This window comes from Microtus oregoni, unplaced genomic scaffold (genome assembly GCF_018167655.1).
Source record: "Microtus oregoni isolate MIOR12 unplaced genomic scaffold, Mior012 000015F_ref0000493, whole genome shotgun sequence".
NCBI classification, from domain to species: Eukaryota; Metazoa; Chordata; class Mammalia; order Rodentia; family Cricetidae; genus Microtus; species Microtus oregoni.
Genome location: NW_024543074.1, coordinates 1003153 through 1030374, shown reverse-complemented (window position 1 = coordinate 1030374; position 27222 = coordinate 1003153). Strand labels below are relative to the sequence as shown.

At 52.8% G+C, this 27222-nt stretch overlaps 1 protein-coding gene across 2 annotated transcripts; it reads right to left on the bottom strand.

The window, feature by feature from the left end:
* Positions 1-644: 644 nt before the first annotated feature.
* On the bottom strand, positions 645-25626 carry LOC121456214 (voltage-dependent L-type calcium channel subunit beta-1). Of its 2 annotated transcripts, none has more exons than XM_041664102.1 (14): positions 25330-25626; positions 22661-22747; positions 19556-19675; positions 15429-15551; positions 14790-14926; positions 14513-14589; positions 13995-14149; positions 12991-13071; positions 12490-12548; positions 12224-12333; positions 11958-12109; positions 7046-7141; positions 6472-6657; positions 645-4788 (listed from the first exon to the last, which is right to left on the bottom strand). In XM_041664102.1, the coding sequence occupies exons 1-14, from the start codon at positions 25411-25413 to the stop codon at positions 4327-4329; spliced, it is 1929 nt and encodes a 642-aa protein (XP_041520036.1). In that variant the 5' UTR covers positions 25414-25626; the 3' UTR covers positions 645-4326. The 2 variants fall into 2 exon arrangements, with proteins under 2 accessions (XP_041520036.1, XP_041520035.1); XM_041664101.1 differs by lacking the exon at positions 13995-14149 and adding an exon at positions 13324-13343 and having other exon boundaries at positions 648-4788.
* Positions 25627-27222: the final 1596 nt, after the last annotated feature.

Here is a 27222-nt window from a genome sequence, read left to right as displayed (position 1 = left end):
ACAGTCCATCTGGGTTGGTTCCATTTCAGCCCTAGGGAGGGAGCTGGTGTTGAGTCTGTGAGACTTGACTGGGGCACAGAGGGTATCTGGAGAATCAGCGATGTTGTGGTCCTGGGGGAGAAAGGCTTCCTGCTTTGTCACCCAATTGCAGAATTGAAAGTGACCTTCTGCAAGCACATTAAGTAAACAGGTAGGAAGAGCTTCCTTGGGGGCTACAGAGATGACTCCGTTTGGGGTCGAGCATGGCTTGCTGCTCTTCTAGAGGAACAGAGTTTGGTTCCTAGCATCCATGTAGGCCAAAGGATCCAGCATCCTCTTCTGGCCTCCACAGTATTTACAGACCCGCCTCTCTGAGGCTTTATTTAGAAGGGAGCCTAGGTAGACTTCACCAAGAAATCCGCTATAGGAGCTAAAACAAGACTTAGGATATTAGACTGGAACCATAGTCCCATCCTAGGTCAAAGCGGCCTCAGCTCAGCCCAGTTTCAGAATAGTGAACGTTAGGGCAAAATGGGATCCATGGCTTTCCCACTGTAGCTCACTGGGGCAGCATCCACCAGAGATGGAAGCAGCTAGTCAGAGAAGCAGCGAAGGAAAGGTCCGGTTAGGAAGGGCCCCCCTGCCTCTGCTTCTGAGTCCTGGGAGTGATGGTGGTAGCAACGCTGACTGACATCATGGCTGTTACAATCCTCACGTGGTGACAACCACCAGCTTGCTGACTGAGCAGCCATACAGGGCTGTGGTTACCTAGAAACAACGCTTTCTCTCCATTTCTATTATCTATGTCGCTAGAAATGGCCACCTCTAAGTTCTGAGCAAATGTAACTGTAGGCAAAAAGTACCCAGAGGACATCAGAGCATGTTGACACCTGCTTCCTCCTCCTCAACCCCCCAGCCCCAACTCTCTCTAAAGCCTGGGCTTCTTGGAACAGAAGAATTAGTTGAACTTAGGGGTCACAAGCACCACAAAATTCAATATCTGTGGGGGCTGGTGAAGTCACACTTGGTGACTCCCAATTTTCTCACCTGTAAGTTCCCTCTAGCCATCAGTACCTCCCACTGTGGCCTGGGTTAAACCTTCCTTTCAACCTGGAGTGTCAGTACTGTCTGCAGGGAAGGCTATGGGCTCCGTACTGTCTGCAGGGAAGGCTATGGGATGCACACCGCACCCGTCTTGCCATAGCCACTTACACTCCTTCAATTTTTTTTAATATTTATTTATTTATTTATTATGTATACAATATTCTGTCTGTGTGTATGTCTGCAGGCCAGAAGAGGGCACCAGGCCTCATTACAGATGGTTGTGAGCCACCATGTGGTTGCCGGGAATTGAACTCAGGACCTTTGGAAGAGCAGGCAATGCTCTTAACCACTGAGCCATCTCTCCAGCCCCTCACTCCTTCAATTTTTGCATTAGCTTCAGAACAAAACTCAGATACCTTAGCAGAACAGAAGGCCTACTGCGACTTGCTCCTGCCAGGCCCCCTCTGGCCACCAGCTGCCACCACACTTTGTTAATCAGGTGCCACTAGCATGTCATGCATGTCCCCTCTTCCTCTGCATTAAGAATTTCCTCCCACTTCTCTGTCTAAGCTAAGCTAACCTGTTCCCAGATTTCAAACCTTCTCTGACCTCCCCAGCTAAGTAAATGGTACTCCTAGAACTAAATGTTCCCCACAGCAAGAAACTCAGGGTGCTGTCTGTGGTTGCCATTTTGATCTGTACCCGCCATGTAGGAGGTCTTTAATAACTGCTGGGTCCATAGCTAAACACAGCAGTGAACAATTAGAAAGGTAATGAGAAGGTGGGGGAGAGGGGAGCGCAAGGTTCTCAGCAACTCTACTACAAATTCCCAAGGGACTCTGGCAGTGGCCTGCCCCGTTCCTGTCCCTGTGATCTGCTGGAACATCAGGGGTCTGCTGTCATTCTGCACACTTGAGCACTCTGGGCAGAAGCACTTAGGTGGAGGACCCAGACATTCAAGTCCTCTAGAGCCATCACCTCAGAGACTGGACCTGGCAGGGTGGGGAAGCTCGCAGGTGCTGTGTGAGGCAGGATATGGGTGACAGCCCACATCCTGCCAGCTGGCAATGGTGGAGGGGCCCGCCACCTGCTGTGTTCTCCTCACATGTCTCAGGGGGCTGGTCACTACCACCTCTTCATAGAAGCAGATAGCCTCAGCTCTGAAACTGGTTCTCAGGACCCACATGGTGGCACTTGTGTAACCCTGTGATCCCAGCATTCAGGAGGCTGAGACAGGAGAGTTACTATGAGTCCCCCCTCAACTACTTGAATTCCTGGTCAGTATGGGTTCCATAGCAAGCTCTGTCACAAAATAAATAAAATATTCTGGCATGGTGGCTTACACACACCTGTGATTCCAGCATCTGGGGAAGCTGAAGTAATTCCAGGCCAACTTGTCCAAGTGAACCTTGTCTACAGTGAGAGACCCTGTCTGAGGGGTGGAGGGTGCGGGGATACAAAACCCAAAAACTGATTGCTGAGGGCATGATGACACATGCCTTTAAACTTGGCACTCAAAAGCAAGGCAGACAAACCTGTTAGTTCCAGTAGGGAAAAAAAAAAATCCTAGAGGAGCTGAAGGTCACCCCTTCCTGCGTGAGGTGGATTACTAGGGCACTGGAAGTCAAAGAAGAAAGGAAAAAAAGAAAAGAAAAAGCGCACGTGTCTTTAAGATGTGAACCAGGGGGTCTGGAGCCCACCCACTGAGCCACACACCAATTAGCATCACCCCCCCCCCCACCTCTACGGGTAAGACGTAAGCTTGTGGCTGAACAAGGACCCTTGCAGACAATTCAGAACCAGCAAAAGGAATACTAGCTCTCTTCTGGCCCAATCCCGGGCACAGCTTTCTTGCTCCTCCTTCGCGTCCCCTCAGGTCCTCAGCTCCCACTACTGAGAGCCAGTGAGGCTGCAAGGCTGATTACTATGGTGGCAACAAAGAAACAGGCTCAGGAGGTGGCCACAAAGGACAGGACTGCGGTTTTATATGTGGCAAAATATCTCTCCTAGAGGAGTACAGACAAATAGACAGACAGACGGCACAGGACAAGACAGGGAGCGAAAGGTTGGGCAGTGGTATCTTCTAACCTGTAAGTGGAAGCTGCACCCCGCCCCCAGGTGGAGGGGTGGGACGACATTGGCACAGGTGGCGAGACAGGCGTGAGGTGCCCATCCCTGAGGTGGGCAGCTGGGCAGGGCCCAGTCCTCGTTGGCACAATCGGCTCTCTCTGGACCAGCTGTGATGCTGGGGCGGGGTGGGGCTGCTGGACTATAGGGATGCTGAGGCTAAGTGGTACCCCAAGGGAGAGGGGCTACCAGGACCTCTTAGGGAAAGTGGACACTGGGAAAGGACAGGACCACAAGAGGCAAATACAGAGAAGCAGCAGCAACCAAGGCCCCTAGGGAGACCCAAGGTTCTCAGGCAGCTCCTGGAAGATGGTCACCTCTTGGGCACCAACCCACAGAGCCTCTCCCCTGGGGCCTCAGGGTGAAGGAGCAGTTTTTTTGGTTTAGAATGAGGTGGACCAAAATATTCATGGTCGCCACACCCAGGTGGCACGGAGATGTGGGGCTCAGATGCAGAGGGCCCCTCTCTTCCGATGGCAGCAGGCAGGGGATGCTGTAGACAAAGCTCATTCCTGGGGGAGGCAAGGGCTGGGATATGGGGGTGGGGGGCAGCATCTTGATTTGCTCAGTCCTCAAGGTTCTAGGCCCTGGGCTCCTGCCATGACCATGGAGGGCAGAGTGCACGACTATCAGCTTCCACAGGTCCCTGCTCCCCAAGGCAAGCTCCACATGGGTTTCCAAACTGTGTCTCTCACCCACCAGAGGATGCTGCTAGGAAAGCAGGTTATGGGATGGACATGGTGGGGGACCCTGGGTCTGGAGTTTGGGGGAGATTTAGCGGCCTCTCTCTTCAGGAAAAGCACCCAACCTTTCCCAAATACCCCTATGTTGGTAAAAGAAGCCCCACCCCCACCCCTTGTAGGACCTTCACTTACAGCCCCGAGTAGAAAGAGTTAAGGAAGTGCACCTTTTCTCTGGGAGGGAGAGAGCCCCCTAAGATGGGGAAAGGGGGCACTTCGGAAAGTAGGTATTCCCCCATCCACCCACAGCAGTTAGGGAAGGACCTACAGCTGGAGGTTTAGGGCCTCCCAGGAGTTGGGATGATAACCACCAAAGGCATCTGAAAATGAGGGACACAGCGCCCCCTAGAGGCAAGATACATCTCGGGTGGTGCGCCCCTCTTCTCTCCCTTCCCCGGGCTCAGAGCCTTTCCTCTCCCAACGCTGCCCCTGCCTCTCAGCGGATGTAGACGCCTTGTCCCCAACCCTCCAGCTCATTCTTATTGCGCCCCAGAACCGGCCCACCACCCTCCGCACAGTAGCGGGCCTTATTCCGGCCCCGGTTCCGGTTGTCGGTCATCTCCTCCTCATAGTCTTCCTCCTCTTCCCAGGAACCCTGCCGGGCTGGTGGTGTGCCTCCCCCTGCAGGGTCTCCGGGGCCTGGGCCCTCTGAGGGGTCCGTCTCCATGTCCACACACGAGTCTCCCGGCTCCGTGTAGGCAGAGTTTCGGCTGCCGGGGGTGTCAGCATCAAACGTGTCTTGGCGGGACAGTGCCCGCAGGGTGCCTGCCCGGCCAGGTGGGTGGTTGCTGGGGTAATGGCCCGGGGGCTGGCCCAGCTCCCCGGGGTACTCGTGCACGCTGGCGTGCTCCCCAGTGGCCCGGTCCAGCGGTTGGTCCCCGGAAGCAAGGTAGGGTCCCTGGTTAGCAGACAGACGGCACGCACCATGCAGAACAGGCAGGGATGAGAAAAACACAACAAAGCAAGGCAGGTTAGTGATGGTGCCAAGACACCAGCCTGGCTCCTGGAGGCGCTGGCTCTAGGGGAGGGGCACCCAGGACCAGGGCAGTTGGCTCTAGAGCTCAGCCTGGGGGCAGGCCACAGAACATTTGCTCAGACCATCTGCTCCTCTAGCAGCCCAAGGGCACCCAACTTCATCTGATCATGAACTCTCCTGGTAACCATGGTTAAGGAGCCCTGAATAATTAGTCACCGGTTCCTCAGAGCATGTTATTAATGCTTTCCTGGGTTAATCATCGTTAACAGCTCATTAGTATTGCCACTCATTAGCAGTTACTTGGGTTAGTCAATCCTCCAATTTTTTAAATACACTGAGATGTCAGCTCCGACGCACTGACCCCAGCTTCCTCTGCCCACACTAGACCTCAGTCACAGGCTTCCAGAACCCCACACTTCTGCCATTCCTCACATAAACGAGTCTCCAAGGTTGATGGGATTCCTCTCCTGCCCCCTACAGCGGACTCAGAGCAGCCTATTAAAAACAGCTAATGATTCCACGTCTCCACCCCCATCTCCCCATCCACAGCCCAATGCCCTGTCACCAGTGGTGACAGCTCCTGCCATCTCAAGCTGTGTGGCTAAGCAAATGATCCCCTCTCTGCAGCTACCGCTTCCTGGGTAGAGCGTGATGGGAAACAGACTGCAGCACCACGTTTCCAAACTGCTTCCTGGAGCTGCTCTATGGCAGAGTGGGGAGAGCAAAGTGCTTCTGAGGTCCCTGAGGCAGGGAAGGGAGGCCAGGCCCACCAGGCCCGCCAGGCCCCCAGCTCGCCAGGAGTAGATCCAGGATGGCTCAGCTTCACTGAACAAGTGGGCTCTGTTGCTGAAAATGCACTTGAGATGCAGCAGTTTGGAATGACTTCATGGTGTTCTGGCTCTAATCCAGACCATACATTTAATGGTGTGGGCAAGAGATGGGCTGTGGCTCCGTGGGAGGAGAGCCTTTCCTGGACTCTGTTCCCTGGGAGACGGCGGGAGGCCCAGCTTTGCACATAGATGCTGCAGGACTGAGGGTGCTGGGGAGGGGCAAGTTCTCTGGACTCTGTTAGATCTAAAGCGCTGGGAGCTGTAGTGCTAGCTTGTAATTCCAGCACCCAGGAGGCTGAAGCAGGAGGATTGCCTCAAGTCTGGAACACTGGGAAATTCAGGCCAGCTACTACCAGAATGAAACTGTTTTCAAAAACCACCACCAACAAAAAAGACAAGAATGTCGAGTCCAGTAAACAAGCCTATTGGTCTTCCTCAGATTTTCTTCCTAGTTCCTGGACTTATAAGGTCTCAGATCCAACAGGCAGCAGATGCAGTCCTAAGGGACCAGTTCCAGGGAGGCAGCACCAGCCAGTCTCCAGTCCCACCAAAAACCACAGACACCAGAGGCTGCCGCTCACCATGTTCTTTACAAAATAAAACTCTTCCCTTCCTTCCCCATGTTCCCTGCACTCCAGGGTGGGAGGGAAGACCGGAGAGACACCGGCTACATGGCGTGCTCCTGCGGCTGGGCCACCACGTCGCCTCCCTGCGGTGAGGCCTCCAGCCCGCCCCAGAAGCTGAGATTTCTCCTGAGCGAGGTGAGCACCTGTACCTGGAGGTTGGAGACGGGGGCAGGGCTGGCAGCCAGAGCTGCGGTAGCCATGGTGCGATTCAGCAGCGGATTGGGTGGCGTGCTGCTGGGCGGGTGTGTGGCCTTCCAGTAGGCTTCCAAGTACTCGGCCAGGTGCTCGCAGGCATCTTCCAATTGGTTCTCGTCCAGTATTATGTCAAACATTTCCTGTGGAGGTGGGGTTAGGGGCGGGGCTGGGATGAGCGGGGGCGTGTCCAAGGGTTGAAGGTGTGGCCTGGGTGCAGTGGGTGGAGTCAAGGGGTTGAAGGACAAGGTTAAAAGGCCTCTGGAGTGGCGCAAGGAAAGGACACTCAGTCCTACAAAGGATGGAACAGCAGATCTCAGCCCAAACTCCCTCGAATTCTAGGAATGAGGAAAACACGGCTTGGCTCCGTACTAAGGAGTGTTTGAGCCATTTGCCCACCAGCCAACCCTCTTTATCCAAGGACCAGTCTAAACCCAAAGACCTATCCCAGGAGCTGTCTTCCATGCAGGCTGAAGGAAAGAGGAGAACCCAAATGCACACCCCATCCCACCCCCCAGTCTGAGCACTCACGGGGGGACACTGGGCCAGCTTCTCCGAGGCTGCTATTTGGACATTGAGGTGTTTGGATTGAGACTTCCCTCGGGATTTGATGAGCCTTTGCAGTACCTGGTTGGGGAAAAGAGAGGGAGCTAGAAGGACACAGGCAATGAACCAAATCTAAAAGGCAGATTCTGGTTGGAGCCAGTGGGAAATTGGAGTCAGATCAGTGGAATGTTCCATGATTCTCTGCCCTGAGCACCTCTGCCAGAATGATCTCACAAGCTCTATGTCCACCACACAAGGCTCAGGCTCAAGGCTACAGGCAAGACACAGAAACACACACACACTCACTCTCTCATACACACACACACACACTCACTCGCTCACACATACACATACATGCACACTCATATACACACTCACTTTCATACACACACACTCACATGCACACATACTCTCATACACACACCTTGCCCACAGGTGATACACACACACACACCTGTCTACAGGTTATACACACACACACACTCACACACATGCACACTCATATACACACTCACATACACACATACTCTCATACACACACACACACCTTGTCTACAGGTTATACACACACACACACCCCTTGTCTACAGGTTATATACACACACACACACCTGTCTACAGGTTATACACACACACACACACACCTGTCTACAGGTTATACACACACACATTCACATGCACACATACTCTCATACACACACACACCTGTCTACAGGTTTCATTCTCACCCTCTAGTATGCCCCCCTTGTCATCCGTCAGGGAGGAACTCCTTGTTGGATATTAGCACTGTTCGGAGTTTCTTTTTGAGGTGAGGGCTTGCAGTGTCACCCAGGCTGACATCCAACAGGTCCTGGGTACCAGGGATTGGCTGCCCCTTGCCTAGTCTCCTGAGTAGCTGGCACATGCTACACTCTACCTGGTTGTTCCTGTGCTTCTTTACGTGATCAATTTAGTCCTCCCAATACTAAATCCAGCCACGGAAAAACATCAGATTCAAACTGGGAAATGGTGCACAACATGGTTGGCCTATACTACTGCAAATGTCATTGTCATAAAAATCTAAAGAAAGCAGAAGAACTACTCCACATTAAAAACACGACCTACACCAGGCAGAGGTGGCGCTCGCCTTTAATCCCACCACGTGGGAGGCAGAGGCAGGCGGATCTCTGAGTCTGAGTTCAGCCTGGTCTACAGAGCAAGTTCCAGGACAGCCAGGGCTACACAGAAAAACCCTGTTTAGGAAAAAAAAATGTGACCCTGGTTGGCCTCCTGGTTACAGAAAATGGTATCATAGGACGGAGTATGGGGCAATTAAGAAAGGCATGATGCTGAAGCAAATAGAATAAAGGTATAAGATTTTTTTGTTAAGTGTGTGCTGAGACCTGAATCCAGGGTTCATACATACCAAACTTACAATCTATTAAAAATAAAATTGAAAGGCCAGGGTAGTGGCGAATGCCTTTAGTCCCAGCACTCAAGAGGCAGAGGCAGGGGGATCTCTGTAGTTCAGAGCCAACCTGATCTACATAGTGAGTTCCAGGCCAATCAGGGCTGCATAGTGTGAAACCCCATCTCAAACAAAACAAAAATAAAACAAAATAAAATTGGAGCTGGGCAGAATGGCACAGCCTATCATCCCAGTACTCTGGGATCAAATGCAAGAGGGTCTGGGGATTGCGGCCAGACATGGCTACATAATGAAAATGAGAATAAAGATTAATTGATTGAAATAAAATAGAATTAGACTAGAGGTATAGCCTGCTGGCACAGCTTGCTTTGCACTCACAAGACTCTGGGTTTGATTCCGAGCAGTGAAACAATGAAATGAAGGCAGGAGGTAGAATCAAGTCCAGGAGCAGGCTGGTAGCTCAGCTGGAGTGCTTGCCTCCCAAGTCTCAAGACCTGATTTCCAACCAACCAGCATAAAAGGTTGGGCATAGAGGTGTGGGCTTATAATTCTAGAGCTGGGGGCTGGAGACAAATGGATCCCCAGGGCCAGTCAACCTAGTCTACCAGACCATCTCAAAAAATGACACTGGAAGCCGGGCGATGGTGGCGCACGCCTTTAATCCCAGTACTTGGGAGGCAGAGGCAGGCGGATCTCAGGCGGATCTCTGTGAGTTCGAGACCAGCCTGGTCTACAGAGCTAGTTCCAGGACAGGCTCCAAAGCCACAGAGAAACCCTGTCTCGAAAAACAAACAAACAAACAAAAAAAATGACACTGGAGGTTATCCTCTGGCCTACACACACATGCATGCACACACACACACACACACACACGTGCGCGCGCACACACACACATGCACACACGCACCAATACACACATGCACACACGCACCAATACACACATGCACACACGCACCAATACACACATGCACACACGCACCAATACACACATGCACACACGCACCAATACACACATGCACACACGCACCAATACACAGATGCACACACGCACCAATACACACATGCACACACGCACACACACAGCTGCACTTACACAAGAAGTTCAGTGTCATCCTTGGTACACAGTGAGTTCAAGGCTAGCCTGGGAAACAGGAGACACCATCTCAAAACAAACAAACACAACAGCTGGGTGGTGGCACATGCCTTTAATCCCAGCACTCGGGAGGCAGAGACAGGTGGATCTCTGTGAGTTCGAGGCCAGCCTGTTCTACAAAGTTAGTTCCAGGATAGTCTCCAAAGCTACAGAGAAATCCTATTTCAAAAAGCCAAAAACACAATACAACGAAGCAAAAAGCCAGAGTATGGTGACGCATGCCAGCATATGCTTGAAATCCTAAGCTCTTGGGAAACAGAGAAACAGAGTCAAGCAGATCAGTGAACTGGAGGCCAGAACAGACTACATGAGATCCTGTTTCAAAACTGAAAACAAGACTAACAGAAAGAATATGGTACCTTGGTAGGCAGCAGGCTACCTTTCTTTCTGCAGAATCAATCCATTTACTAAGTTTTTACAATAATCACTGAAGCGTGACTGGGTAGAAGGTGGGGGAACTAGGGCACAGAGATGATGGAAGACTTGTCAGGAGAACACAGTGATGCCAAGTAGGAAGCCCAGGCACTTGGAGTCCACGCCCACAACCCCAGTAGAGGAAATGGAATCTCTTTTACATTCTAGGCCACGGAATGTTTTGCATCCATCACCTCATTTGATCTTTCCAAACTCTCTGCCCTCAAGTATGTAAATCCCACCATGCCAGTTATTTCATCAGGGACAGGGGACTCAGAAAGGTCAACACAATGGCACAGGGTTTCTAGCTCCCAGGACACTGCAAAGGTGACAGTCACTACTGCAGCTGCCATCAGTAACTGAATTGTGCAATAGGCCTCAAAATCCCTGAGCTTCAGAGAGCCAGGTGTGGTGACCTACACCTAACCCAGCCCTGGAGAGGCTGAGGCAGGAGGATTGTAAAGTCAAGGCCAGCCTAGGCTACGTGTGACCCTGCCTCAAAATTAATTAATTAAGTTAAAAATTAAGAACAAGGTGGATGGTGGTGGTGCACGCCTTTAATCCCAGAAAGAGACAGGCGGTTCTAAGTTTGAGTTCAGCCTGGTCTACAGAGCAAGTTCCAGGACAGCCAGAGCTGCACAGAGAGACCCTGCCTCAAACAAAACAAAACAAAACAAAAACAAAAACAAAACAAAACCTTCACCTAAATTCCTCTTCCATGTTTCTCATGTCCCCACTAACATCTAGAAGAGGAAGTTCATGGAGCCATTGTGATGTCACATATATGAATCCCAATACCTGGTAATCAAGAGCAGAGGAGGCAAGTTCAAGCTACACAGGGAGACCCTGTCTTGAAAAACAAAAAGACTGGAGAGATGGCTCAGTGGTTAAGAGCAGTACTGCACCAGGTGGTGGCACACATGCCTTTGAGCCCAGTACCACGGAGGCAGGCAGATCTCTGTGAGTTCAAGGCCAGCCTGCTCTACAGAGCTAGTTATAGAACAGCCAGGGCTACTCAGAGTAACTGTCTTGAAAAATAGAAATAAAATAATTTTTTAAAAGATTTATTTATTTATTATGTATACAACATTCTGCCTCCATGTATGCCTGCAGGCCAAAAGAGGGCACCAGATCTCATTACAGATGGTTGTGAGCCACCATGTAGTTGCTGGGAATTGAACTCAGGACCTCTGGAAGAGCAGCCAGTGCTCTTAACCACTGAGCCATCTCTCTAGCCCTAAAATAAAAATTTTTAAATTTTTAAAAAGGATGATGCATTGCACTTGCAGAGGACGCAGGTTTCATTGATTCCTGGCATCCAGGTGGGACAAGTCACAGCCACCTGAGACTCCAGTTCCAGAGAGAAGCCTACGCCATGGGCCGCCAGGGCATCTGTACTCACGTGCACACAACCACATACAGATACATGATTAAAAAGAAAAAAAATTAAAGGAGAAAGGAAAGAAGGAGAAAGCTCACAGAGGACAACGTGATGAAAATGAAACCAGCCTCCCTGTCAATATCCTCTGTATCAAAGTTCATATAACCACAGTTACAGCAGAACAGGCCTGACGTAACCTTCCCATGACCACATAACTGGGTGGCACTGGAACAAACTACACCACATTCTTTCATTTTTAGATCCAATGATGGATCAAAAGAGTGGAGATGAGACTGGCCTGTGTAACCCTAATAAAATTTATAATACCAAATATACAGAAGGTACAAACACTTTCCATCCATATTAGATTGTGTAGTCCCAACAGCCACATGAATGTCACAGAGACGGGAACTAAGGCTGGGGGTGGGGTGGGGTTGGAGATGGTCAGCCTATCAGAATCAGCAGAGTAAACCACGCAGCCCCACTCCGGAACATTCCTTGTAGACCGTGTCTACCATTAGAACCAGTCTCCTGCACCCACCTTGGGAGATGTGATCTTGATGTAAACAATGATGGGGGCTAGCGAAGTTTTAGAGAGCTGGGCTGGGTGGTTGATGGTGTCCGCGTCCAGGGCAACCAGCTGCAAGGTCCGGGCCAGCTCGAAGATCCTCTCAATCTCACTCTGTACCTCAGCTGGCGCGTGGAGTCAGGGGAGAGACTTGTAAGGCATCCCCAGGAGGCAGGGGGGAGGGGAAGACATCCCACCCACCCTGTCAGGCCGGGAGGGGGAGAGTAGGGGCAGCTCACCCAGACTGGAGCGTGTATTGGAGCGCTCTATGATAATGTGTTTGCTGGGGTTGTTGAGGACTGAGCGCTTGGCCAGGGAGATGTCAGCCGTTACCCGAGTGATGGAAATCCTGAAGGACCAGGCAGGGAGGAGGTCAGGGGTTGGGTGGGCAAGAACACACATACTGTCCACGCACAGGTTGCGGGCCTGATGCTACCCTTGTCTCTAAGTGCCTCCAGGCACCATGTTCATCCCTACGTGGATGGTGGGAATCTCAGGGTCTCACCTGCCATCAAACCGATGCTTCAGGAAGTCAAACAATGCCTTTTGCATCATGTCTGTTACCTGTCATTGTGGGGGTGGGGTGGGGATTGGAGGGGAAGAGAGAAGTCAGGCTCTGAAACCCCAGAGAGGGCATTCACCCTTTCTACCTTCTTTCAAAATTCTTGAGATGTAGGGGCCTTTTTAAGAGAGGTGGGATACTCCCCTGGGGCCTCCAATGCACCCCGAGCCCCACTGGTCTAATACATGGCATCTCTAAGAAGGCTCTTAAGAGCTTCCCTTGGGAGACTGGGCCCTCCTGAGTGGCCTTCCCTAGGGTCAGCCCCCTCTGAGGGTTTTCTCTGACGGGATATGGGCTTTGGGGACACGGGATCTCTGGAGATCTTTCTATGCACTTTGGAGGTCTGGGCCCATCTGAAGGAAGGGAACATGGGATCTCTGGAGATCTTTCTATGCACTCTGGAGGTCTGGGCCCATCTGGTGCACAGTCTTTTAGAGCTCCTACCTCATAGCCCTTGAGCGACGGTCCCACCAGGATGATGGGCCTCATGGAAGGCACCACGTCATAGGGGGGCACATGCTCTGTCTAGAAGGGAAGCAGGGAAGGGAAATCCCAGAGTAGAGATGGCATCAGCCCCTCTCCCTAAGTCTCCAGGCTCCCACATGCAGCTTTTCCTCCCTTTGACCCCAAAACCCAGATGCAGGTGTCATGGGATGGGGAGGAATGGCTGGGAAGGACCAGGAGGGAAGGTAAAGGGAGAAAGATGTGGGGATGGGTGTTAGAAGGTCCCCCAGCTCATCCCGGGGTGGGACAGACACAGAAAGCTGTTATACTCACCGACTTCTGCTTCTGTTTGGCTGGGTCCAGAGATTGCCAGGAGGGGGAAGGGAAGGAGAGAGGGGAAGGCACCAGGCAGGGGTAGAAGGCCAGGACGGAGCCAGGACAGGAAGAGGGAGCAAGAGAGTGGGTAGACGAGGAAAAATAACAGGCATGCGTGTTAGTGACAGACAGAGCCAGAGAGGGGATGGGACCCCGGGGCCAAGGGGAGCCAAAGATGGCCTTGGAGGCTGGAGGCAGGACTGACAACCATCCCGTGGAATGGGGAATAGTGGCTCATGCCTCCTGCCCCCTTTAGCCTAGCTCTGGGAAGAGCTAGAAAAGATGGAAGCCCCTAACTCAGAGCCCACCCTCTGCTTCGTTTGCTATCTTCCCGGATATTTCAAGGTTCCTCTGAGGACTTGCTCTGCATCCATAGACCACCTCATACATCCACTCATAGAGCAGAAAAGGGGCTAATGAAGACCATCCCGTCCTTTGCAATCCTAGGAGTGGGGTTTAATAAAGAGAGGGATGGTCCCATCCTGCCCTGCCCCACCCTCTTTACACCCAGCTAGGCAGAAAGCCTTGACGCCCGAAGTAAAGACTGGACCACATCTGGGCCATTCCAGCCCCCTTCTTTGCCAAGAGTTGGGTCCTGACTCCCCTCACAAGAAATCAGGCAGAATTACCTTCTTAAAGAAGGGGATGCGCTTGCCGTGGGGTGGCGGCGTGGTGACACTGCTCACGCTAGTCTTGGCGGAACCACTCTGCTCCCCTAGCTCTGCCTCCTCATCCTCTAACTCTAGGGGGTCTAGCTCAAAGGCTAAGTTAGTCATTTCGTTACCTGGACCAGTCGGGAAGGAGGTGGAGGGAGGAGTAAGATGAGCATGAAGATACAGTGCAGGACACAAGGATGGGATGGGGGAGAAAGAAAGAAGAGGTGAATGGAATGGGGCTAGGAGAATGAATGGGGGGGATGGAGGGCGGGGGGGAGGCAGAGAAATGGAGCTACCACAGAGAGGGGACAGGAGAGACACAACAGGCTCAGCTTGTAGGATATCCTATCCTTGACGGAGAGGTACCATTGTATGTGTATGGGGGACTCAGAATTGGGGTACCTCCTATTGCTGGGAGGAGGGGCCACCCCTGTGGAGAGACCACCCCACCCAGGAAAAACTCCCTCCCCTGGGTTGTCGGCAGCTCTTACCACTGGCAGGGGGCGTGGGGCGGCGGGTGCCAGTCACCACGTCTCCCAGACTGGAACTGGAATTGTCACCTGACTTGCTGTGTGGGCAGGGAAGCAAAGGAGCTGGTGAGTACGGGTGGGCGTGGGGCTGCAGGACTTTAGTTCTGACGCGGGGCGCATGCCTGGTACTTCTCCAACCCTCCTCTCCCATAAGGCTACGGCAGGCAGCTCCGTGCCCTGCGGACTCCTCTCTGCTGGCCTCTCCCAAGATAGTAATGCCCCACCCCCAGGCAGACACCTGGAGCTGAGGCGGTTCTGGCGCAGGGTCTGTTCCTGTAGTAGGCGAAGGCTGTCCAGTTTGACAGGGCTGGGGATGAAGCCAACCTCACAGCCTTCCTTCACCAGCCGTCCAATCCACCAGTCATTATTGTATTTCTGTGAACAAGAGACCAAGAGGGAGACTAGGTGGGAAGCTCAGCCACCTTCCAGAGGGACCTCCAGGTGGCCGGCTCTGCCAGTAGATGGTTCCCTCAAACCACCCTCACCCTTGACTTCAGCCTCTGATGAAAGTCTCCCAAGTTCCAAGACAATGCCAAGACCAGGGCCCTCCCCGAGCATGGACCACCGTCTGCTAGAGGAGGGAAGAACACTTCCCCATACCGCGGGAGAGTGCAGCAGCAATGAAAGCAGACACCTACACTGTCACTCCAGCTCAGGACCCAACAAACCACTCAACATCTTTGTGACCTAGGCATTGCCATCCATTAACCAATGAAAACTCAGGGGCTCAGCGAGGCAAGGGGATTTGCCTAAAGTTGCACAGCAGACTCAGCCCAGCTCGGCTCTGTTCAGCAGCTTTTCCCCACTAGACTTCCAAACACCCCTGGCATCCCTAGCCCATCCCCACCTCCCTCCAGGTGCCGAGTGTTTGGCCCACCTCCTTGATGTGCAGGAAGTCCTTGGGCTCAAAGGTGATGGCCACTCCCTGCACAGGCACCTCATCCCCCGGAGACGGATTGTAGCCAACATTTGTCCGGACAGCAAAAGCCACTGGTTTGGTCTAGAAAGAGACACATGAGGTGGACGAAAGCAGGCTGTAGCCAAGCCGTGCCTTGCTTGACTGGGATAGTGACTGTGGCTGTTTGCTTGTAAATTATTCATTAAAATGTATGCTGAATGGATGCTGTGGTTTTCTGTAACTTTTTCAATAAAAGGTGGGGGGGGGGACACTGCAGAGATGGCTCATCGGGTAATGATGTTTATTGTACAGCTTAGCAATCTGAGTTTGATCCCCAGAACATAAGTAGGGGTGGAGGAGAGAACAGACTTTACAAATGTGTTCTGCCCTCCACACGTGTGCTGCAGCGTGCACATCCACACACATACAGCATCATGTCCAAATACAAACAAGAGCACACACACTAGCTGAGTAAAAAGAAAAGAAAGAAAAAGTGGGATTCAGGGTTGGAGAGATGCTCAGCAGGTAGCGGTACCTGCCACCAAGTTTGACAGACACCTGAGTTCGATTCCCCAGGACTAATGTGGTGGGTGGAAGGAGAGACCCAACTCCAGCAAGTTGTCTCCTGATCTCCACGTGCAGCACGGGTATAAGGTAATAAGGTATAAGGTAAATTTTAACATCTTTAAAAATGGAATCTAACACTGTTGCGGTGGAGGGGGCCTTGAGGAAATAACAGAACCCCACAGCTGCCACTCCCGTGGCCAGCAGGACCCCACAGCTGCCACTCGCCATGGCCAGGCAGAGCGCAAGCAGTCTCACTGGTCACCTCAATTCTTCACAAAACCCTATGCTCTTGTGGAGAATTGTTAGTATCTCTACTTTGTTTATTTATTTTGAGATGCCAGGGCTCACGGCTGTAATCAAGCACTCAGGAGGCTGAAGCAGGAGGATGCCTCTGAATTTAGATCAGTCTCTTCAGGACAGCCTAGATTACAGGAAAAGACTACACCTCAAAAACAAGTATTCCATAAAACTTAGAACTATTTTTAAAGATGTTTGCTGTTATTATTTTGTTTTGCAGGACTGGGATCAAACCAAGGCTTTGTCCACAAGGCAAGTGCCCGACTGCTGAGCCTATTACACCCTCACCACTATCTGTGTTTATTTCTAGTTTTTGTTTTACTTGTTTATTTGTTTGTTTGTTTTTCAAAACAGGGTTTCTGTGTATAGCTTTGGGGCCTGTCCTGGAACTCTCTCTGTAGACTAGGGTGACTTTGAACTCACAGAGATCCACCTGCCTCTGCCTGGGATTAAAGGTGTGTGCCATCACCACCAGGCTTGGCTTACTTTTGATTTAGTTTAGTTTTTCTAAATTTGTGTGTGTGAGAGAGAGAGAGACAGAGAGGGAGAGAAACAGGGAAAGATGTTTGTGAGCATGAGTGTGCACATGTCATAGCACCTATGTGGTCAGGAATCAATTCTCTCCTTTCACTGTGGGTCCCAGGAATTGGTCAGGCTTGACCACCAAAGCATTTTACTGGCTGAGCAATCTGAGCAGTGCCCCACCCCATTTTTTCTCTCTTTCTTTTTCTTTTTTTTTTCTTTCCTTTCTCTTTCTAGACAAGGTCTCACGTAGTCTAGGCTAGCCCGGGATGATCTTGAACTTCTTCATGGGGCCTCTACCTCCCAAGTGCTGGGATTACAGGCCCGGGCCACCATATCTGCTCTTATTGATCTGGGGATTGGACCTCACATATAATAGGCGAGCACTGTACCAACTAAGCTACAGCCCCAGTCCAGACTGTCATTCATTCTTCTGGAGCTTTGGCCTTCCGACCAAATCCATTTTAACCAGCCTGTGATGTTCATAATATTTCTCAGCTCAGTGGTGATCAGAGATTTCAAACACACTGATAGAAGAACCACCATCACCACCACAGACACAGATGACAGCAGACAGCCCAAGGAGAACGAGGCCTTTAGGAGCTGGAGAGATGGCTCGGCAATGAAAATGATCTGGGTTGTTTCCCAGCACCTACACCAGGTGGCTCACAGTCAACTGTAACTCCAGCTCCAAGGGTCTGCTGCCTTCATCTGGCCTTTGTGAGCATCTGGACTTGCTTGGGATACAGACATATGCATAAGTAAAAATAAATAATTTTTTTGGGGAGGGAGCAGTTTAAGATAGGGTTTCTCTGTATAGTTTTGGAGCCTGTCCTGGAACTTGCTTTGTAGATCAAATTGGCCTCAAACTCAGAGATCCACCTGCCTCTGCCTCCTGAGTGCTAGGATTAAAGGTGTGCGCCACCACTGCCCGGCTAAAAACAAATAAGTAAATCTTAAAGCTTGATGTGGTGGTGTACTTGGGCAGCAGAGACAGAGGGTTCTCTATGAGTTTGAGGCCAGCCTGATCTATATAGTTAGTTTCAGGTCAGCCAAAGCTATATAATAAGATTCTGGTTCAAAACAAATAAATAAAGCAATCTTTTAAAAGAACCTAGAATTTGATATTTAACATTGTTGGTGCTTCCAAGAGCATCAGATACAATGTTTTGTTCACATTATGGTGTCATGGAAAGGTGGCAAAAAGTCATCATCATGGCTGTGAGAGGGCTCAGTGGGTAAGTTACCCTGTGTGTGTGGGGGGGGGGTATATCAGAGACCGGCCCTGAAACTTCCCAGCACTCATGTAAAGGCCAGAAACGTCAGTTCACATCTGGAACCCCAGCACTGTGGTTTCAGGAGCAGAGCAAGTGAATCCCAAGAAGGTTCACTGGCTAGTCTAGTCAAAATGGCAAGCTTCAGGTTCATTGAGGAACAACTGAGAAAGCTATGTGACATTGCCTCTGGCCTCTGCTCCAGCACACATGGGGGAGTGCACCTGTACATACCAGTGTACACACATGCACACACTACAAACACATGTACACCCACACACAGGGCTACCATCAGCCATGTGTGGTGGCTCAGTCTACAATTCCTCCTCTTGGGAGGCTGAGGAAGAAGGGCTGCTATAAATTCTGGGACATCCTGGGCTACGGAACAAGACCCTGTTTCAAACATTAAAGAAGAGCGAGAGCCAGTGAGATGGCTCAGCACGCAAAGGAGCCTGCCACCAAGCCACCTGAACTGGGTTCATTGGTAGAAGCAGATAACTGCCCCCAAGTTGTCCTTTGACTTCCACACGTTCAGTACGGCATGGTTGGATGCCCCCACAAAAAAAATGGTGATTTTAAAACTGCAAAAACCTGCCGGGCGGTGGTGGCGCACGTCTTTAATCCCAGCACTCGGGAGGCAGAGGCAGGCGGATCTCTGTGAGTTCGAGGCCAGCCTGGTCTACAAGAGCTAGTTCCAGGACAGGAACCAAAAGCTACGGAGAAACCCTGTCTCGAAAAATCAAAAAAAAAAAAAAAAACCTGCAAAAACCCTCCTGAAAAAAGGGCTGGGGATATATCTCAGCGGTAGAGAACTCACCTGGAATGAATAAGGCCTTAGGTTCAATCTCGTGTGTGTGTATAGGTATGAGTGTGTGGATATGTGTGTAGGTAGGTACAAATGTATAGGTGTGTGTGGAGGTAGGTACAAGTGTGTAGATGTGTGTAGGTATGAGTGTGTTGGCAGGGGAATCAGGATTAGGTGTATTCTGAAGCCTGAAACAGAAACACCAGAAGTTCAAGGCAGGTATGGACCATCTAGGGAGACCCGCCTTCCAGAACAAACAACAGCCAGGGCTGGAATTCCAACCCAGTATGTTTGATGCTAGAAAATAGGTTTGTTTTCTAGTGTTGAGGATTGAACCTAGGACCTTGCACGAGCTAAGCAAGCACTCTACCATTGAGCTACATTCCTAGCCCTGACAGAAAGAGTTCCCTCACTCATCAAGCTGTGTGGAATAGCAGCAGACACGCTGAATGCTGTCTGGGGAGAGGGCTATCACAGTCCATACTTTCTTCACAGGGAAAAGACACCGTGAGGTCTGAGAAAGACCTCTGCAAGTAACTGGTCCAAAACTTGACACTGGGTCTGCCCAGGCTCTCTTGGGATGGGGGTAGGGGAGGGGTGAGGACAATGCCCACAAGCTCCCTTCTCTTCATCCATCTCACCTTGGCTTTCTCAAGCTGGGCTAAAGCTTGGCGCTCTGCCTCCTTCCTTAAGGCTTCCCGGTCCTCCTCCAGAGATACATCAGAGTCTGATGGGCGGCTCGTGTAGGACTCTGCTGAGCCCTGAAAGCAGAAGGGGCCGGCTCAGGGCAGGCTCGGGGCAGGCTCAGGGCAGGCTCAGGGCAGGCTCAGGGCAGGCTCAGGGCAGGCTCGGGGCAGGCTCAGGGCAGGCTCGGGGCAGGCTCAGGGCCGGCTCTGGCTCAGGGCAGACGTGGAGCTGCTGCCCATCTTAAAGCCCCGAAGCCCCATCTGTCCAGCACAATGCCACAAGGCCTAGAAAGAGGGATTGTTAGGGAGAGGGGTCCAGGGATCAAGGTTTGCAGGCCTTTGGAATGAGTGTGACCCCAGGAAAGGTGACAAGAGCAAGCTAGGGGGTTAAGGCAGGTCTAATGACAGCTGTTTGGGGCTTGGGAGGGGGTGGGAACCTGATAGGGCACAGCCCAAGGGAGGAGTGCCAGGAGATGAATCTAGCTCCTGGCTCCTCCTTCCTAGCTCTGCCCCCTGAATGGCTGAGTGAGAAAGCACAGCAGAAGCTCAATGCCACCCTTCCCAGGGACTGTAGTCACCTTCTTAGACCCGAATCCTCACTGTTGCCTGTGGGTGGCCTGTTGGAATGACAGGGCCACCAAAAATATTGCTTAAGGATCAGGGGAGCAAGACACATACTTCCCCTACTCCTCCAGCTGGGAATTTCTGAATAGAGCCACTCAGAGACAACCCCAGGCTCTCCTATGATTTTCAGGGCAGTACAGACAGGAGATGCAAGTGAAGGGCATAACATGGAATAGCCTTCGCCCCTAGAATGCCAGGGTAAAGTCAGGCTGAGAAAACTGGGTGTGCCAGGAAGCCAGCTTGGACCACAGTCACCACCCCAGAGTGCAAAGGACTCTAGTAGAGACACGTCTATATGTACGAGACACATGGAACCTGTACAGATGACATGGCACTGGTCATGAATGTGCAGACACGTGTGAGTATATTTGGGAATATAAAAAGTGTGCTTGAAAAGATGTACTCCATAGTATGTACCGGGTGTGGACAATCGAGTCACCAAGGGAAACCCTGAGGTCTATGTCCCCAACAGTGGGAGATAAAGGATGGCAGAGAACAGGTTGCGGGATTTGTTGTGACTTCTAGGGTGGTGGCAAGTCTGGGAGGGAATATGGGGAAGACTGGGATTACAGGGACATGAGGGATCTGAGGGCAGGAAAGAGTCACCCAGCCGGGACTGTCCATTGGTTTGGCATGGAGAGAAGAGGCCAAGACCTACCTCTCCCCAAGCACCCCTGGCCATCAGTTGGTACTGGCATTACCTTTCTAGGGAAAAATCTGAGAATGGGGATTCACTGGAACAGAGTTGGGTGACGGATTTGGAAAGAGACACAAAGCCTGGGGAAGGGAGAAGCAAAAGAACCTCCATTCTCCCGTTACACAGTCACCCAAAACAAGAATACAGATGGCCAGATAGACAGGGGAACAAGCAGAAGTTGACAAGCAGAGAGGCACCCACTGACCCCAATAAACTTGCATATGCACGCACACACACACACACACACACACAAACACGCACACACATACACACAACCAGAAATGGGAGATAGGAAAGTCAGGAAGCAAGAAGATGGGCTAGAGAAAGGCCCTCCACAGCAATTTGAGGGTTTGTTCCCCCGCCCACCACCTGCCCCATCCCCAGCTCACCACTACCAGGGTCCGGCTGGGCACCTCCATCCCGGCGCCCTCAGTGCCCGGCCCTGCTGGCCTAGGGGTGGCCCACACAGCCCGTTCCCCCAGGAGCTCAGGTTACAAGTAGAGTTGCTACATGTGCAAACTGCTAGGGTATATTTAGCTCAGAGATGTGGCAAGGTCTGCCCCCCACTCCTGCCACCTACCGGGGGTAGGATTTGGGGAGCTAAGAGGAGGAAGAACAGAAGAACGGGAGGCTATGGGGGTCTGACGCCCTTGGCTGGCAATGGGAAACCGAAGGCTCTTCCTGCCTTGAGTAACAATAAAAACACATCATCGTTCTGTCTAGACCTGGCCTTGGCCGCGTTCGGGAGCAGGGGGCGGAAGGAAGGATTACAGAAGGACTTCTGTCTGTCTGTGTGCTTCAGACACACTCAGGCCACCTCCCTTCAGTCTCTGGAGCTAGGCCTGGGCTCACATGTGCAAATCCTAGAGATAGAAGAATCCAAAAGAAAGTACTCGCTCCAGTCAGAGGTGATTCTGCCTACTACCACCTTCTCTAGCTCTCACAGGGGCCCTAGTGGGGCTCACCTCAGGGGGTCCTCCTATCTGGTGTCCTCTGCCCTCTCATGTTCTGCCTAACACACTGCTTTCCTTGTCTGATCCCAAGACCCTCTTGCCTTTTTTGGGTACCAGGCTTTGTTGAGATGTTCAGTAGTCATAGCAACCACATGCCTCCTCACTGCCTCTCCCCAGTCTAAGATGGCCTGGGGTTGAGGGAAGGGAGGAAAGTGGCAGTTTTCCCAGCTCAGTATGAGGGCCCAGGGAGCTACTGTCAGCACCCACTTCAGCTAGGGCTGCAGACGAGAGCTCTCTAGAGTGAAACACCTCTTCTCCCATACTTTGCTCTCTCTCTGAATATTAAGGAGTCATATTTGGAAGTGGGGAGCACGTGTTTCTGACCCACACATAACCGGGGCTCAGCGGCTCAGCTTATTGCCAAGCACCTGCCTCAGCCCCACCCTGTCACAGATTCTGGGGGAGGACGTGGAAGCAGACAGCCGGCAGGGGGAGTGGGTGACAGCCCGAAGCAAGCCAGGAGGAGGCAGGCCAGGCTGTCCCTGAATGAGATGACGCAGGCAGGCAGGCAGGCAGGCAGCAGGGGCTGGTAGCTGGTGCTGGAGGAGGGGCTGGCGGGGGCGGGGGCTGAGGCAGTGGGTGCAGCTGACAGCACATCCAGGAGAGGTCACGGGGTGTCAGAGTGTTGTGGTGGTTCCGGGCAGGTGACAAACGGTGCCTGGAGAAAGTCACAGGCCAGCCTGTACCAACCAGCTGCATCTCCCTCCCAAGCCACCATCCCGTTACCTGGCGGACGAAGCTGTTGGATGTTGTATCCGAGGATGTACTCCCATCTGATCTTTTGAACCGCCCTTTCCTCTTGCTGTATTTGCCCTGGAGAGGTGGGGAAGAAACAAGAGGGAAATCAGAAAGACCTTTTCCAGTTCATCTCCTCCCAGGGCTGGTGCTACAGCTAACCCCAGCACTCTCTGCTCTGTTCCACCCCTCTCCCAGCTTCTCCTTCTAGAGATGGCCAGCCTGAAAGGAAAGAGGGTCTTCCTTCGCACTGACAGCGCACAGACAACAGCCACCATGAGGAATCTTGCAAGAGCACCCAGGATGCACACACAGGGATCCCCAAATCGAGCCGAAGGCTGGGAAGCAGAGGGCCTGCAGAAAGGCAGGTTCGTTAGGCAGCAAAGGTAATTAGATGCTGGCCAGGCTGCACCAGCCTGGGAGGGGGGGAGGGAGAGGCTGCCTGCAGTGCTGGGGGGCGGAGGAAGAGAGGGGGATATCTTCTCCCCTGCGTTTGGAGCTGAGGCAGCAGAGTATGCTGTGCCCCCCCCCCCCCCCCCCCCCGGAGAGAGAGAGGAGGGAAAGCAACCCCTGGGCTTGGCTTTTCCCTTGAGCCCACCTTGTGAGCTTTCTGTTTCCGGAGTAGGAAGGGTAAAGCACTCACTCAGCTCTCAAGAACCCAAAGCCTCATTTCTGGGGAAGGAAAAGAGGGAGGAGGCACACAACCGTGTCTAGAAAGTAAACATCCAACCTGTGGCCTGGCACCTTGGGAGTAGCATCTTCCCACTCTCCCCGCAGCTTACCAGGCCCTTCTCTCAGCCGCTGTCCTCATAATCAGGGCTTACATTCCTCCCAAGGTAGAATCCACCCTATCCCACCCATGCCCCTCTGCAGGGTGCTAACCCTGCTCCATCAATCTAAAGGCCCCTTTGGCCCCACCCCAAGCAGAAACTAGGACATGATCCTGCCAGTCCCAGGTAAATGGCTAATCAGTTGATCTTGCTGGACTCTTAACTGGGGTGGGGGTTCAGCCTCATCTCTCAGATGCCAAAGGTACAGGCCAAGGCTTCAATTTCTCTGTTTCCTACAAGAGAGATGCTTCTTTGCTCTCTCTCGTTCTCCCCGCCACCTCTTTTACACACACACACACACACACACACACACAAACACACACACACTTGGCCTTAGCCCAGTACAGAATGGGCAGAAAGCCCAAGAGCCCCTGCCCCCAGCCTCTATCCCAGACTTCCTTTGACCAAAGAACCTAGAGGAGCCTCAACCACACTACAGGCTCTGGCTCCTGAGACCTACGAACAAGGAGGCTGGATAGCCAGGCATAGTAATCACCACACTTCCAAAGTAGAGGTAGGAGGATCAGGAGTTCAAGGCCAGCCTGAACTACATAAGACCCTAATACACACACACACACACACACACACACACACACACACACAATGTATACACAAATAACAAGAATCTTCCATGATCCTCTTTCCTTCTTCTTTCAGATTGGACATACAGCTAAACTAGCTGGAGGCTCCCTACAAACCTAAGAGGACCCTGCCCAGAACCTCAGACTCTTCACATCACTACCCGGACTAAGCTGAGCAAAGGGAGTGGCCTCCAGAGGGACAGGGGACAGCTGAAAGGAAGGCATCAGTCAGCTGCCTCCCAGGCTCCAAGGGGCCTGGGGTGAGGAGGGAGGTATTTTTAGGCCTGGCCTGACCCCCCCCCCCACACACACCCCATACACACCCATAACCACATCATGGAGCTCACAGTTGCTCCAGGCTGGCCACAGCAATACAAGAGTTAATGCTATCCTTGGAGAAGGACGAGGCCGAGAGAAATCCCCTGGCATGGCCACCACATACCCTGCTGGTATTCTTTGGGAGTTTCTATACCCAGGAATGCCCCTACCTGAGGGTAATGCAAGGGTACAGGAAAAGTGAGAATGCGAGCAGGCAGAGCCCCTCCCCCAGGTAAAACAGCTTCCTCCCCTCCAAAGACAGTGAGCTGGCACCCATCCAACTTTCCAAACTTTGGAGGCTCCCACCCCTTAGGGTGGGGGGAGGGGTAAGTCAATGTGGGTGTTGGGGGGGGGGAGGGAAACATCCAAGAGAGGGATGGAGACCAGGTGACTAGGGGAGGGCCTCCCAGGGCTGATCCCTTCCCCACCTTCGAAAGCCAGCGGCTGAGCCTTCGAAGGCCTGTTGGCAACGCCCTCTGACCATCGTCTCTGCCGTCTCCCAGTCCTACCCCCACCCCACCCACACCCGCTAGCACCCCCAAACGTGCTCTGCGTCGCCCCCGTCGCCTGATTCGCTCTTCAGCCTCCCTCCAACTCCTCTTCTCAAGGCCTGGATTTCCCCCGCCCCCCATCAGCAACCCCGCTGTCAGCCCGCTGGAGCCTGAATCCCAGCAGCAGGGACCTGAACGCGGGGGAGACCGGGAGGCAAGGCTGACAGGCATCCCGCCCACCCTCTCTCCTCTCCGCAGGACCGCAGCCCAGCTCGGACCAATAGTCCATCGATCATTAAACCTTGAGAATAGGGGGTCGCGCAGACACCCCTCTTTCACCCACGCCGGGCATATAACCCTTTCCTTCCCGGGGCTTCCTGAGCCAACCCCAAGCTCCGCAGGAGCGGTTCCTTTCCCTTGAGCCCGACACCTCCCCTCACCTGTGGGCTAGGGTCGAAGACCTCCATGGGGATCTCCTGGGAGGGTGGGTAAGGGCCCCGGGACATGCCGCCCTTCTGGACCATGGAGAGGATCCTCCCGTCCGGCCGCCCGCCCGGCCCAGCCGGACGCTCTCAGCGCATGGGAGAGGCCGTCCAAGCCGAAAGCAGCGCGGCGTCGCGCAGCCAGCACCGGGTGCAGTCGCCCAGCAGGACCTGGAGCTGCACGCTCGCCGCTTTGCCGCCCTCCCGGCTCGCGCTCTCGTCTCTGCGGCCGTCGCCGCCGCCTCCGCCCCTGAAGGCTCAGCATCCCCCCCCCCCCCCCCCCCCCGCCTCCCCGCCCCTCCCTCGCTCCCGCCCAGCGCCGCGGCCCCGCCCCTGGAGCCCCTCCGCGGGTTGCGCGCAGACAATGGCGGAGCGGCGGAGTCCAGTTGGCCTCCCGATCCCAGAGGGGCTTGACCGCTGTCCTTCGATTAGCCTAGGATGAGGGCAGTCTGCAGGGGACCAAGGGGAAACAGGCCTTGAGGCTGAGGTGGAGGTGGGGGGCGTTTACCAGTGAGTGCCAAGCGCTGAAGCGCAGGTTGGCAGGGCTGGCACTACCTCCCTTTCTGTCCCAAACTATTGTCCCAACGGGTCTCCCTGACCATTCCTGCTTGGGCCACCGGAACTTCCCGGTCCCTGTAATCTTGGGACCTGGCTTTAACTCCTTTCTTTCCAGTGTGGGGCCCAGGCCGCCTTGAAACCAATAGCGTAGACCTCCCTCTCCAGCCTGGCTTTAGGGCTGTTGGCTGAGGATGGCATAACTGTCCAAAGGTACACGCCAATAGGGACTGTAGGAATGCTGTCCAGGGACCCAGGAGTGCGTCTGTCTCATCAGTTACTAAGGTTCCCCCAGGCCCTTTCAAAAGCCCAGCGGTCAGGCTAGGCAAAATCCCTGTTGCTTAGAACAGAAAGAAACAGGAGCAAGTGTGAAGTTGAGAGAAGGAGAAAGACTGTTCAAGATCAGAAGCCATGAATGTTGACCTAGGATTGTCCTTCTTTTATCCTTGACTGGGGAACAAATGTCCCAGGCCTGTGGGGAGGAGTAGGATCCTAGCAACTCAGTGCTAACTAGGCTCTGGTTGTGGGGTGTAGCATGTCTTTAATCCCAGCACTGGGGAGACAAAGGCAGAATTTCTGTGAGTTTGAGGCCAGCCTGGGCTGCATAGCGAGCTCCAGGACAGCAGGGACTACACAGACAGACCCATCTCAAACAAACAAGCCAGTCTCTTTGCTTCAGTTTCCTTTCCTATCAAAGGTGTTGCTGGTTATGGTGCCTTTGTCTACTGGAGTTATTGGCAAGGTGAGAGAACTAGGAAAAGCCTGGAAGCTGGGTGTGATGTGTGCAGCAGTCATTCCAGCACTCAGTATGGGGCAGGATGATCAGGGCTGGAGGCTAGCCTCAACCACCTACTCAGCTACATAGAAAGACCTGGTTACAAAATATCAATGAATAAACAAAAACGCCCCGGCAGTTAAAAAAGATGCTGAGGTTCTGGAGGTGCTTTGAGGAGCAGTGCAGGGTCCTTGGTGGCAGGAGGACCATTTCCTCCCTTCCCCACCCTGTTCTGTGCTCCGCAGACAGTAGAGAGGCCAAATAAAGCCTTGTCGAGGTCAAGTGCTCCTAAAATAAAGCCAGCTTTCTGTGTTCCCCATTACTGGGGACCAGGGTGACATGGATTCCTCCTCACTCTGGATTCTGACAGGTGAATTCTCACGCTCTGGTCACATCATCTTGTGATAAGGATTGAGCAGTAGTGAGAGACTTTGTGTCTTTCCATGAACATCCCCAACTCTGGCAGCGTTCCCGCCAGCACACCAAGGACAACAGAGCCTGGCATGGAGGGAAGCAGGGAA